Source organism: Mesoplodon mirus (genome assembly GCF_964341445.2).
Source record: "Mesoplodon mirus genome assembly, chromosome: 14".
Taxonomy (NCBI): domain Eukaryota; kingdom Metazoa; phylum Chordata; class Mammalia; order Artiodactyla; family Ziphiidae; genus Mesoplodon; species Mesoplodon mirus.
In genome coordinates this window covers 1,113,898-1,127,435 of record NC_138990.1, presented here as the reverse complement: position 1 = coordinate 1,127,435, position 13,538 = coordinate 1,113,898, and the positions used below count along the sequence as shown (strand labels likewise).

The 13,538-nt window shown below is 46.2% G+C and overlaps 1 protein-coding gene across 2 annotated transcripts in view; it reads left to right on the top strand.

Annotated features, from left to right (window-relative positions):
* HK2 (hexokinase 2) overlaps positions 1 to 12,414 on the top strand; it is a 61,500-nt gene extending 49,086 nt beyond the window's left edge. For both annotated transcript variants that reach the window (XM_082642141.1, XM_082642142.1), the window contains 8 exons: positions 791 to 939; positions 1,195 to 1,314; positions 4,397 to 4,492; positions 4,934 to 5,033; positions 5,135 to 5,318; positions 6,630 to 6,785; positions 7,995 to 8,228; positions 10,113 to 12,414. In XM_082642141.1, the coding sequence (XP_082498267.1) occupies positions 791 to 939; positions 1,195 to 1,314; positions 4,397 to 4,492; positions 4,934 to 5,033; positions 5,135 to 5,318; positions 6,630 to 6,785; positions 7,995 to 8,228; positions 10,113 to 10,257 (1,184 nt within the window). In that variant the 3' untranslated portion in view covers positions 10,258 to 12,414. The remainder of the gene's footprint in view (positions 1 to 790; positions 940 to 1,194; positions 1,315 to 4,396; positions 4,493 to 4,933; positions 5,034 to 5,134; positions 5,319 to 6,629; positions 6,786 to 7,994; positions 8,229 to 10,112) is intronic.
* Positions 12,415 to 13,538: the final 1,124 nt, after the last annotated feature.

Below are 13,538 nucleotides of genomic sequence, written 5' to 3'. Positions count from 1 at the left end.
GCTGCTTTGCGCTACCACGGCCAAGTTGTATGGTTGCAGCAGGGACTATGGATCATAAGGCCTCAAATGTTTACTGCCCAGCCCTTTACAGAAAAAGATTGCTGACCCCTGCTCTAGGTCTTGCAATCTAAGAAATGGAGGTCTTTTCCCAATTCAGAAAAATGATCATTGACCAGGCCAGTGTGGTACATCTGGTACAGGTTCCAGAGCTGGAGACTGGGACTCGGTCCCAGCTCTACCATCTTCTGGCTATGTGGCCCTAAGCACAGCCAGATCTCTCTCCTCCGTAGAGGGGAATGCAATGCCTCCCTCTTAGGGCTGCCTGAGGGTTGCATGGGAACTGTGTGACACGCGTAGTGCGTTGTGACTATCCTAAAAAGGAGGGTTTTCTCATTCTAGAAAAATGTCCCTTCAGTTTCCTTTAAAGAGTTGGACTCTGTTGTTCCTTCTGTATTCTAGAAACTTATATAAGGTGGCCTTTGATTTAGTACAAGTGGCGTGTCTTTGTATTCTGGAGTATACTGTCACACCATTTCTTTCCTGTGCTCTGGAGCTCTGGAGCTCATTGTGACTCCTGGGGCCCCACAACTTGAATTCATTTGAGAACCACTAAGGAGCCAGCAGGGTTCTGGTCCCGGGGAGCTTATTTTCTTCTTCATTAGGTGGAGCTCACAGTCCATCACCCTGAGGTTGTCCAGGGCCTCCTGGGAGAGCTCCCCGTTAGGGGAAGGCGTTTAGACTGTCACTCTCTCCAGCCCCAACGCACCATCTTCCTGGGCTTATTTTCCAGAGAAAGGTGACTTCCTGGCCTTGGACCTTGGGGGTACCAATTTCCGGGTCCTGCTGGTGCGCGTGCGGAATGGGAAGCGACGTGGAGTGGAGATGCACAACAAGATCTACTCTATCCCGCGGGAGGTCATGCACGGCACAGGGGATGAGGTGAGGCAAGGTGGCACCTCTGGGAGGGGACCGCAGGAGACACCCACTTCTCACCTGGGAGGACAGTGCTTTCTCTGCTCACCTGTGGTCCTGGGGAGGGCTACATGGGCTAGGGCCCTGGGCTGGCCTTTGCTTAGGTGTGTGCCTGAGCTGGTGTTTCTCCTGGGTGGAGGCCTCGAGCTGGTGCCCAGACCCTGGTGGGGCGGCACGCCCGGGCCAGGGGTCCCCGTCTCAGAGCCCCATTTCTCCTTGCAGCTTTTTGACCACATCGTCCAGTGCATCGCCGACTTCCTTGAGTACATGGGCATGAAGGGTGTGTCCCTGCCTCTGGGTTTCACCTTCTCCTTCCCCTGCCAGCAGAACAGCCTGGACGAGGTAATAGTGCCTTCCTGGAGGGCTCTCCTATGGGCTATGCTGACTCTGAACCAGCCGGAGTTTCGAGCAGGGGAGAATGCTGAGCTGAGAGGAAGAAAACAAGGGCATGAGTGACCAGTCATGGGGAAGGGCTTGTTGATGGGAATGAGCAAGTCAGAGCTGGTAGAGGTCAAGCAGGTAACAATCCTTGGGATAATCATGATGATGCTAATAATATCAACAACTGACATCTTTACAGCATTTTATGCGAGGTACTCCTAGGCTTCCTGTGTGTGTAATCTCATTTAACCCTTAGAGCAGCCATATAAGGTAGGTGTTTGTATACCCGTTTTGCAGAAAGGAAAACAATGTCTGGGGAGATGCCAAATATCTTTCAGGTCATATAGCTTGGGAGTGGCTAAGCCATGATTTCACTCCGGTTTCCTGACACATGAGTCCATGCTGTCAGTTAGGTTCAGCTGCTCCTGAGGCTCCTGTTTTGGGCTCAGGACATTTCACTCCATCTCCCTTGGCTGCCCTGGTGTTTCTCTAGTGTCACCTTTGCTTTTCATTCCCTGTCAACTTGCCTCGGATGAAGGAAGCAGGTAGTTGAAGAGCTGGTGCTCCCACATATTCTGGACGTGGGTGTGTTGAAGTGTAGGAGGGCTGAGTAGGCAATGCCTAGGCTTACTCAGGGCAGATGATCGGTATGTTAGATATCAGAATACTCTTATTTAAGCAGTTGTTTCTCTCTGTCTCGATCGGTGTTCTAGAAGCTTACATGCTTGGTACAGGTGGACATATGCTGTGGATGGAGTTACCAGGGTACAAAGGACATGGTTCCTGCTATAGGTGCTTACAAACAAACTGGACTGAGGAAGCAAGCTCAGAAAAGCAAGAGCTGCTCTTTGGAATGGGGCAGCAGTGGAATGATGAAGCCCTGAGGGTGATGTTACTCTGAGCACATACCTGGAAGGCATGAGGAATACTTGGTCAGAAGAATGAGTTGCTGAGGAAGAAAGGCAGGCAGGCCTGGCAGTATGGAGAAAGGCGTGTAGGTGGGAACAGTCGTAGGTACAGTGGGCTTGGCCCAGTGGCAGGAAAAGGCCTGCGTTTCCAACAGGGTCCCCGGAACAGCAGGCCTTACGCTTCTCAGTTGAGTTTTGTAAATGCCTCCTACTCCTCCCTTCTGAGAGTTAAATTCACCACGTGCACTAGCACAGGTAAGGTTTTAGGAAGTCCCGCAATAAAGACCCTGCCTAATCCAGTATTTCCCAACAGCTGTTAACGTTTGTCCAGTGTTAGCTAGCCCGGTATTGCTTTTAGCTTTTCCGACTTCTTTGTCTCAACATATTATTCTTTTCAGTGTCAATGCATTGGTTTTTAAAGCCTTCACATTTGCATCAGTTTACCAAAAGGACTTATCAAACTTATCAAATATTTATGTGATATTTAATGAAACATTGCTTATTATAACAGTCAGTAGAAACAAACCAGGTTGTCCAACAGTTGGGAAATAGTTAAATCATGAGTCATTCACGGCCTCATATCAGCAACTACTTTTTTAAAGAAGTTTCAATGATTTGGGAGAACACTGGTGGTAAGACTAAAAAAATATTTTTAAGAAAAGTATAATCTCTATAACATAGAAATATATAGACCATGATTAATAGGAGGATAAAAACATAACATTCCAGTGTATATGCTTCCAGACTTTTCCTACTGAAATATTTTTAACAGACACTATCTTACTTTTCAAAGAAAGCAACATGTATATATGTCTATATATTTATCTAGTAGCTTCCAAGGCATGTTAACTGTTTCTGTTAGTGCTTGAATTGTAGAATTCCAGGTCATTGTATTGGACTTTATACCATATGTTCTAAGTTTCTGTGAGGAGCATGCATTCCGTCTAGAACTGTGAAAACTAAGAACAAACGAAGCAGAAGCCGGGTTTTGTCTGCTGTTCTGTCTGTAAGCTGGATTCTGCTCTGCTGAGATCACCTTGTTGATGGGAAAACCAGCAGGTGCTGAGGTCCAGAGGCCTCAAGCTGCCTGGATTAGCTGGTGGCCACGGGCAGTTCTCCTCAGCTGTTGGGGCCTCTCCATGTCTTATTATTAAGGACCACCTACAATAATGTAATTTGAACATTTTGTACATTTTGAAAGTGCCAAATACAAAATTTCATCAGAGACGTCAAGCTAATTTGTAGACAAGAAAATCAGGTGGAGATAAGCACATAGTTGTTTGGATGTGGGTGTGTAAACCAGGCCACTGCTGAGATTGTACTTTGTTTTTCCGAATTTCCTGGGACCTGAACACAGCGGGACTTGTGAGACCAAACTCCTGGGCCATGAAATGCCAAGCTGGTTGGTATAAACAACCAAGCAAGTCGTGGAGAAACCATACAAGTGGGTGGATAGTGAGCACACAGCCCACTTATAGGTTCTGACCTCTCAGGAAGGGGGCCTGAGGGTCCTTGATGTTTGTTCCCTGATGGGCTATGGCAGCAAAGAGGGAACGAGGGAACAGTATATGAAACAGTCCCCCATATTGAAAGCCACCATGTGTCTGCTCCTGGAGAGCCCTTTGACACAGTGAAGGGTACTTGTTCACTTCGTACTGGAGTCTGAAAATTTAGAGACACAAACCCACCCCTCTGTACGATGTACAGGGCCAACTGCTTTTCCCAGTGAAAGAACCAAGCGTATAGAACTTAGTTCCTTGGCAGGGGCAGTCGTATGGTGCTTATGAGCCCATCCATTGGAATTGGTGGGCCTGGGGGTGAGTCCTCCTCTCTTCCAAGCTGTAGGCCTTGGGCAAGTTACTCCAGAGCTACAGTTACCTGTAAAATGGGCATGATAATGAGAAACATTTCACAAAAGTGCTGTGAGGATTAAACGTTGTGACACATGGGCTGTGCCTAGCCCAGTACCTGTCGCACAGGAGGCACTCCCGGTAGGTGAAACAGGTTTAGAACAGTTTGTGGGTGAGATGATTGGTTTCTAAAGGACATCTGTGTAACCAGTGAGGTTGTGAACTAGAAAATGACCCAGGAGCCCTTCTCTGATATCCACATCCCTGCCCGTGTGTGATTTTCAGAGCATCCTCCTCAAGTGGACTAAAGGCTTCAAGGCATCTGGCTGCGAGGGTGAGGACGTGGTCACGCTGCTGAAGGAAGCCATCCACCGGCGAGAGGTGGGAGAGGCGTGCCGTGAGGCCCGAGTGATCTGTGTGCTCAGAGCTGGGGGAAGGGTTAAGTGCAGTTGTGTTGGTCAGAGGGAGAGTTAACTTAGTCCTTCAGCAGTTGGTGAGTGTACACTGTGTGTCAGGCCCTGCTCTTGGCAACTGGGGATTCAGGAACGCCCACAGAAAGCTCTTGTTATACAAACAATCGCATGAGCTAATGTCAGGTGCTCCTGAGCTATGAAGGAGGATGAAGCTGGGTGGGGACAGGGTGAGCGGGCTGGGGAAGGACAGTCTTAGCATAACCAGGGAGGGTCTCTGAAGAGGTGATATTGGAGCAGAGAAAATGAGCCCTGCCTTACACGTTCTAGATACATTTAAATCTCCCTTGCAAGGGTCTGAAGGGAGAATATTGTGGTTCATTTGTGGATTGGGATCTGCTCTTGCTCTCAGGAGTTTGACCTGGATGTGGTTGCTGTGGTGAATGACACAGTTGGGACTATGATGACCTGTGGCTATGAAGACCCTCACTGTGAAGTTGGCCTCATTGTTGGTAAGGACTCGGGCTGTCCTTCCTGCGTGGGGACACACAGCCTAGGGTGGGAGGGCGGAAAGTGCAGAGTGAGGCCCTGGCGGACGTCTCTTGATTGGCAGGCACGGGCAGCAACGCCTGCTACATGGAGGAGATGCGGAATGTGGAGCTGGTGGAAGGGGATGAGGGGAGGATGTGTGTCAACATGGAGTGGGGGGCCTTCGGGGACAACGGATGCCTCGAGGACCTCCGCACAGAATTTGATGCAGCTGTGGATGAACTTTCCCTCAACCCTGGCAAACAGAGGTAGGCACCCGACTGCATGTAGGCCCTGGTATGTTCATCTCAGAGCTGAACATTGACGAGTGATCTGGTCCTCCACAACAGCAAATCCCGGGACACCCATTCTCTTGAGATGTTAATAGAAGAGACGTCTTTGGAAAGGGCTTCTTGTCAAATACATCTGGAAAGTTCTGGGTTAAGTCTTTTTCCCCCTGCTGGACTGTGAGGTTCTTGAAGTCCAGCTGGGAAAACAAATCACAACAGTTATGTTGCAAGGAGAATTTCATAGGGAACTGGTCACACAGGTTTTAGAGGGATGAAAGGACAAAAGGGATGCTGAGGAGCAGTTAGTATAGGTAGCAATCAGCTCCTACCCTGAGGTCTAGGAGAACAGGTGGGAGAGAGTATTAAAACCTAGATCTGGAACTTGAGGAAAAACAGACAGTTGAACCACCTGCTGCCTTCAGGGTGAAGAAGCATTGCTGGGGTGAGGCAGATAGGAATAGGAAGCAATAACAGCAAACTTCTTTCTCCTCCATCCATCCAGTATATAGCACCCTCTACTGTCATACTGGACAAGGGGGTAGCCCCAGCATCACAAAGCCCCTGGTATGGTGGGATCCCATTAGGAAGAGGTTGAACATAGTGTTTCCTAACTAGATTAATCAGGGACCATACTTCTGCAGAATCTACTTTGCAAAATATTTGTTTATAGTAGAGGTCACAGGCTAAAATGCCTCCAGGAGCCAGGCAGGCAACATTAATGAAAGAAACAGGCTGGAGTAAGACAAGATTGACTGATGATGGGGTTTTGGTTGAAACCGAGAACACTGAGTTTTTAAAGGCGCGAGGTGGAGCCAGAAGACCCTCACGCCACTGAGTAGTCATGTTTCGTCCTAGTGGCCGGAACAGGGGTCTCCAGCTGGCACTAGTTACTTGAGCAATAAGTGACTAGGCTGAAGAGAAGGCATGCTAAATTCTCAGCAACGCAGGGGATTAAGACAGCATCTTACCCTTCTGGAAGTGTGGTGGGGTTTGGGTGTGGGTTCCTTCTTGAGGAGTTGGGAATAAGCCTTGGAAGGGAAATGAAACCATAAAACGGGGTCAATCTCAGGGAACCCCTTGGGCCTCAGGACACGTTTTACCGAAGGCTATGAGTCAGTATGTGTGGATGCCAGGAATCCTGCCTCAGTGAGTCAAATAGCATTTCCTCCCCACGAAGGGGAACCTGTATGCCCTCTACCTTCTAATGCGATGGGGGTGACGGAGCTGGTGTGTCTCAGCACATCCCGCCATCTTCCTTCTTAACCTCCATGAACATTACCTGCATTGCAGGTTCGAGAAAATGATCAGCGGCATGTACTTGGGCGAAATTGTGCGTAACATCCTCATCGATTTCACCAAGCATGGGCTGCTCTTCCGTGGCCGCATCTCGGAGCGGCTCAAGACACGGGGAATCTTTGAAACCAAGTTCCTGTCTCAGATTGAGAGGTGAGAATTTAGGACCTGGAATAGGATAGACTGTATATTCCCCTTTTCATGGACAGACAAGCTGGGATTTGCACAGTTCAAGTAAGATCAGGGTGTGGCTTACATAAAGGTCAGTTTAGTAGCTCACATGTTTGTATCTATATAGTGTTGTTTTAAAGTACGTTATGAACTGTTGGCATTTTAAGGGAAAATATATAATATTCTCATGAAAAATCATGGTAAGCTGGATGAGCCTGTGCAAAGAAGTACTGTTGGGTTTTAGACCAATTTCAAAGGTAGAAAGAAATATAGCTGCTCATAGAATGTAAATTGGAATGCACGGAGGAAGATAACCCACTAAGGCACTTACGCTTGGCAAAAGGGTTCTTCTTAAGTGCTGGCTGCAGTAATAAGGCAACCAGGATTGGGTGAGGTTGGCATGTCAGGCAATGCAGAAACATGCCTTGTGGCGGCTCATTAAAGCAAAGCCTTCTTCCTCCAGTCTAGTGGTGGAGAAGTCTGCTCCAAATTAGAATACTGAATTTCAGAGCCTTTTAAAAATTAATGCTGCGTCATTATTACTCTCATGCATATAGGAAAACAGGAACTGGTTGGCGTACATGAGTGGGGCCCTAGGGCATCTGCATCAGTGAATAGAATATTGTTCTAGTTTGCATGTCTGTTTATTTTCTTCTTATAATTTTATTTATCTTTGTTTCATAAATAGTGCACAAGTAGATTTCAGACAACCCAGAGTGGGGGAGTAGGAATAGAACAGGCATTTAATGTTGGTGGGTGATGCTTGTCCTGCTGACCTGTGAACAATGAGAGATTGGACAGGAAAGGGCTTTGAAACTGAACACTGTCGCATGTGAGCATCATCACTGTCTTTACTGTCAATATTTCCAAATAAGTGGAATACATGGACAGTGAATTTCCTTTTGTTTTGAGTGTCAGTTTTGTAGCAGCAGTGCCCTACCTTGCCTGGGCAAAGTGGCATAAGGAGCTGTTTCTTCGTGTTCTCTCTGTGAGGGTCAGTGAGATGAGCACTAGTTCCTGAACTGAGTTTAAGAACGGAACCACCTCTCAGGGGCAGTGGCTTTTACCCCCAGCTCTCGGAAGGCCAGGTCCCCCAGAACCACTTCTGATGAAGGAGCCAGGCCCCGGAGTGGCAGGCCACCAGGCCCTCTAGGTATGTGACTGACCACTCACTCTCTCCTCCTGGCCCAGTGACTGCCTGGCCCTGCTGCAGGTCCGCGCCATCCTGCACCACCTAGGGCTCGAGAGCACCTGTGACGATAGCATCATTGTCAAGGAGGTGTGCACGGTGGTGGCGCGGCGGGCAGCCCAGCTCTGTGGTGCAGGCATGGCCGCCGTGGTGGACAAAATACGAGAGAACCGTGGGCTGGACACCCTCAAAGTGACAGTGGGCGTGGACGGGACCCTCTACAAGCTACACCCTCAGTGAGTGCCTGATCTCCACTCTTCCTGCCCATCTTTCGCCCTCTTTCTCACCATTCTTTCCTTGCTTTCCTTTCTCTCTCTCTCTCTTTGTTTTATGGCAAATTAGCAGACATTCCAAAGAGTGCATATAATATATATATATATATATATATATTATAGTTTAAAGATTAATAACTAGAAGTAGGTCTGTGTTTTACCACCCAGCTAGGAAGCCCCCTGTGAGCCCCTCCCAACTGCACACTTCAGTCCCCCCTACCATGAGTGAGTGCTGGGGTGATTAAGTCTATGGCTTCCTTTTCCCCCTCCATATATCTACCTATGCATCTACATTGTTTAGTTTTACTTAATTTTGAACTTACCATATGACATCTTTTCTTTTGTGACTGACTTTTCTCACACCACATTTATGGTTTTGAGATGCATCCACATTGAAGTCTGCAATCATAGTTAATTCATTTTCAAGGCTGTATAGCATACCTTTGAATGACTATACTATAATTTATTCTAATGATGAATATTTGGGTTATTTCTAGGTTTTGATTATTATAAGCAGTGCTCCTGTCAACATTCTAGTAAATGTATGCTGGAACTCTGGATCAAGATTTTTTTCTACAGTCTAGGGGAGGGGTTGGCAGATTATAGCTACAAGTGTTTTTGTAACTAAAGTTTTACTGGAATACAGCCACGCCCACTTGTTTATGTGTTGTCTGTGGCTGCTTTTGGCTATAACAGCAGACCATATGACCTACAGAGCTCAAAATACCTATCGTCTAGCCCTCTGTAGAAGAAGTTTTCCACCCTCCCCTGTGGTATGGAAGTACTGAATTCCCTTTTCTTTTTACTCTTTTTCCTGTCTTTCTCCATCTCTTCTCCCTTTTCTCCTCTCATCACTATTTCTCTTCTCCTTTCTTCCCTCACTTGCATATGTTGAATAAATTGTTTTAAAATTAGGAAGTGCCTCAGTCCCTCTCCCCTAGAAGCTCTTCAACTAAAAGTTAAAAGAATAGAGCTGTGCCCCTTGCCTGGACATGAGGTAGGATGGAGAGACTCATCGATTGAATGGTCACCTGCTGTCACCATGATTGTTTCAGGGAGCTGAGAAACTTGCCCAGGGTCTACACAGTTAGTGAAAAGACTGGACCTTGAGAAGTTCCGAGTTTCTCTTGTTGATGATCAGTGTCATTGTGAAAATAGGAACCTCAGTCCCAAGTGAGGGTCGGAAGGGGGCCAGAAGTCCAGCCACCAGCACTGGGGCTTGGTGTTAGGAGCCTCTGTCCTCAGCTCTGCAGATGGGGAGGAGCAACTTGTCCCTGCTATGGTGGGGAGATGATGACAAACTGTCTCTTTCTCTAGTTCCATATCAGGAAGAATCTGTGATTTCTGTCATCTTTCAACACACCCTCCTAAGTCTGCTCCTTTTGCCTTTAGTGACATTTTGGGTTAGATATGAGTCTGATGTGAGTTAATACCTCTGGAAAATAGAATATCACACACGTGGCGCTTCATCCTTCCCTCCAGAGTTGATGAACAGGTTATATATACACTTCTGCAAGGTATGCTTGTGGAGTCCACGACTGCTGAACTTCTCTTTCACTGCTTAGTTTTAAGAACACAGCTTGCCAGAGTCTCAGACTTTTGTCCTAGAGTTGAATCTTAGCTTCCCACTTGCCCACTGTGACATAGAATTCGGACATGTTGCTAGTCTCTCCAAGCTTCAGTTTTCTGAAACACAATACATAGTGTTTAGTACATGGTAGCTGTCATCCTCTTTCCCATCTCAATTATTCCTGGGTTTCCAGCATCACTTCTTAGGGTCCCATCTCTGAGGACACAAATCAATTATGACTAAGGTATTTTTTTCTGTCTTCTTCCCAACTTTTCCAGCTTTGCCAAAGTCATGCATGAGACGGTGAAGGACTTGGCTCCAAAATGTGATGTGTCCTTCCTGGAGTCGGAGGATGGCAGCGGGAAGGGGGCGGCTCTCATCACTGCTGTGGCCTGTCGCATCCGAGAGGCTGGACAGCGGTAGAGCCCCTGAAATTGGAAGGACTTCCTCTGGTTTCCCTTCTTTCCTGCTTTAAATTATAAGTTGATCCCCTTGTGTCAGAGACAGACCCCTTGGCTTTTCCTTGGCAGAGAGGACATTATTGGACGGGGTTTTGTCTCTGTCTACTCACTGTAGAGTTTGGTACCCAAGGCTTAGCCCTCCTGAGATAAATACAATTTGAAGTAAGGGTTTGTTCACACTTGTCACAACAATTACCATTGGTTCTCTTAAAACTTGAAAAAAAATTTAACCTTTAGTAATCCCCCTGGCCAAATTCCATGTCCCTGTATAATCCTACAGGGTGGGGACACTAATGAAAAAATATGGTTGCTTCACCTTGGAGCCTGAACATGACATTTCTAGGTGGAGAGCATCCCCCAGCATGGAAGTTGATGCTATTTCTCCTCTCAGAGATCTGAGAGGTCTCCACTGACTTGAGCCTGATTCTCCCATAGGCAGGGAGGAGGGGCCGCAATGGAGGGGAAACCCATGGATAGCCATGTGGCAGCCCCTCCTCAACCTCATCTTTAGACGTTTGCCTAGTGGGTTCCAGTGGATGCTGTTCCTGGAATCAAAGCATCCTGAGTCTGAGCAAGCAAAACCAAAGCCAAGAGTCCTGTGAGTGGGCTTGTTGTCACGTCTCCTTGTGGGTTCACAAGTCATCCATAAGCAGTGGACCTTTGGGGGAGGGAAGACTTTTTGTTCTGTTTAAACATTTTTTCCTGCAGAAGTGGAAACACTGTATTTTCGTTTTAATTTATATTTGAAATGTATTTAGTTCCTGAAGTACATCCGCTCCTTCATTTTGACACTGTACGTAACGATCGGTTGTATGTAACGTATTTATATGTTAATTTGTTAAGTCTGTAAATACACAGGGTCTCATTAGTAGACCAGTGTAGTTAAAGGATGGGAGATGAAGACACTGATTGGTTACTAGAAATACCTCATTCATCTGCAGGAAGAGAAGGAACGCCTCTTTAGGGTGAGCGAATGGCCAAGCAGCTCCTTGCCAGCTCCTTTCCCTGCAGACTCAGAAACTTGGAAGGTGGCTGGGGACAGCGTGAAGGAGCCTGGGGCTATGGATTGAAGAAACCACAGAAACTGGCTGCTCAATCTAGGGACTTTCCTGGAGCCATATTACATGAGATGTTAACAAAGGAAACAGGAATCATTTCAAATAGACTCTGCTTAGAAATCTCCATTCTTAGGGCAGTTATTAGTATTTTAAACCTCTCTAACAAGATAAACGAAGCCACCAAAAACATTTAAAAAATTGTCTAATTGTTGATAGCAAACCAAACCAAAACAAACAATCAAACAAACGAAACTTCAGGGACGGCGCTTTTGGTGGATTTGTGCCCTCCTAGCAAACTTCACCTTCAGTTTGTTTTGTGAATGTTCTACGAGAGGTGTTGTCCACAGACTTCCTTACGCTGAGCTGTTTTGGCAAGAAGTGTTTATTTCAAACTGCTTGGTGCGGGGTTGGGGCCGTGGTGAGGGGAGACATAAAACCTTCCTTACCCTGCTGTTTAGAGTACAGTTAATTCTGAATCTGAAAACCCACTTCTGCCCTAAAATGATCGCACCCCCACACGTTAAACCTGAATACTTCATAATAAAGAGGGGATGGCCTTTTAACAATGTTGAGTAGGATACGAGGATCAAAACAGAAAAATGGAAAGACACGACTCAATAGCACCCAATTTTTGCACATTTATCAAACTTGTACTGGAACAGTGTCTAGATTTGTGTTTCATTAAAGGATGCTCAAGAAATAGAAATGAACCTTAACTTTTCAACTTGAAAATTAGGTACCATCTATGAAATTGCACATTTTTAAAAGGTAGAGCTGTGTGTGTGGCTATTTAAGATGTGTTGTTGGTTTCCAAAAAGGAAAGCTGGAAAATGCAGTTTGAATGTTTGTGTTCCCACAGTTAGGTGACAGTTCCTTGCTGACGCTGCTTTGCCCGTGTAAATACATTGACTCTCAGTCTTTGACTGGGATGTGCTCAATAGCAGATCATCTCAAATCCTTGAGCCCTCAGTCTAGTGAAGATGTTGTCATGTACAATAAAGAACTAGTTGAATTAACTGTGTGATGTTAACTATTAATAAATTTTAACATTTTTCAAAATATTCAGTGTGTGATTCATGAGCATTTTTCAAGAGTGCAGTCACCTTTTGAGGATATTAGTACTTCCTGGCCCATCTGAGTAGTTGATGAGTGTTTTGATTTTGACTATATGTGCTTGACAGGCATGTAGCTAACTCTTGGCCTTGACCCCAGATATTTCTCACTCCAGAAACACAGTCCCAATGGAACGGGAAGGTAGATGACTTTCCCTAGGCCGTCTTTGAGCCCCTAGATTTCAAGCACCACTGAAGAACCATGGCTGGCCCAGCAGTCTACTGTTTAAACAGTTTGGCTGAGATGTAGCAGAACCCTCAGGGACTCTGGGTAGTCTCTGTGTAGGCATATGTGACTCACATTCAGGATATAAAGCCCTTATATGAACATCTAAAAAGCACTTGCCTCTGTCCTATCCTTACGGTCTTTCAAACCCTCTCCCTAATAAGCAGAATACAAACCTAGGAAATAAACTTCTCACAGGTTCCTGGTGATGCCCACTGACTTTGACATGGCCCTGTTTGACAATAACTGAAGGGAGAGGCAGATCAAGGCTAACAGAGTGCTAGAGATAGCCAGCGCACAAAACTCAACCTAGCTGGTGATAAAGGAAAAGGAATTTAAATTAGACCCTATTTTTCGGACTTCACATTAGTGAGATTATAGGAGCATTCTCATATACTATTGGTGGAAATGCAAGGTATAATTATTTAGGAGGGAAATAGGCAATATCCACCAAAAATAGTCAATATCCATGTTTTGTGTACTTTTCTAGAAATTTGTGCAGAGGAAGTACACATAGTTGGAGACCAAGATTTAGCTTTAAGGGTACTGGCAACTGTATAACTTAAAATAACAAAATAGGGGAACTCCATACCGTGGGTCTGCCTACCTTGTACCAGGGTCCGGTCAGGAAGACAATCTACTCCAGTTATTTCGAACAGATTTTAACACAAGGACTTGGTTATGCAGGTGATAGGAGAGCTAAGTCCCACAGTATAGAGAAGCAACCCAGAGATTAGCAACATCAAAAAAACCCCACTTCTATCCCAACGGCTGGGCCAGATTCCGAAAGCTGGAACCACAGAGCTGGAGTGGGAGGTGGTTAGAAATACCCTGGCTTCTCCCTCCC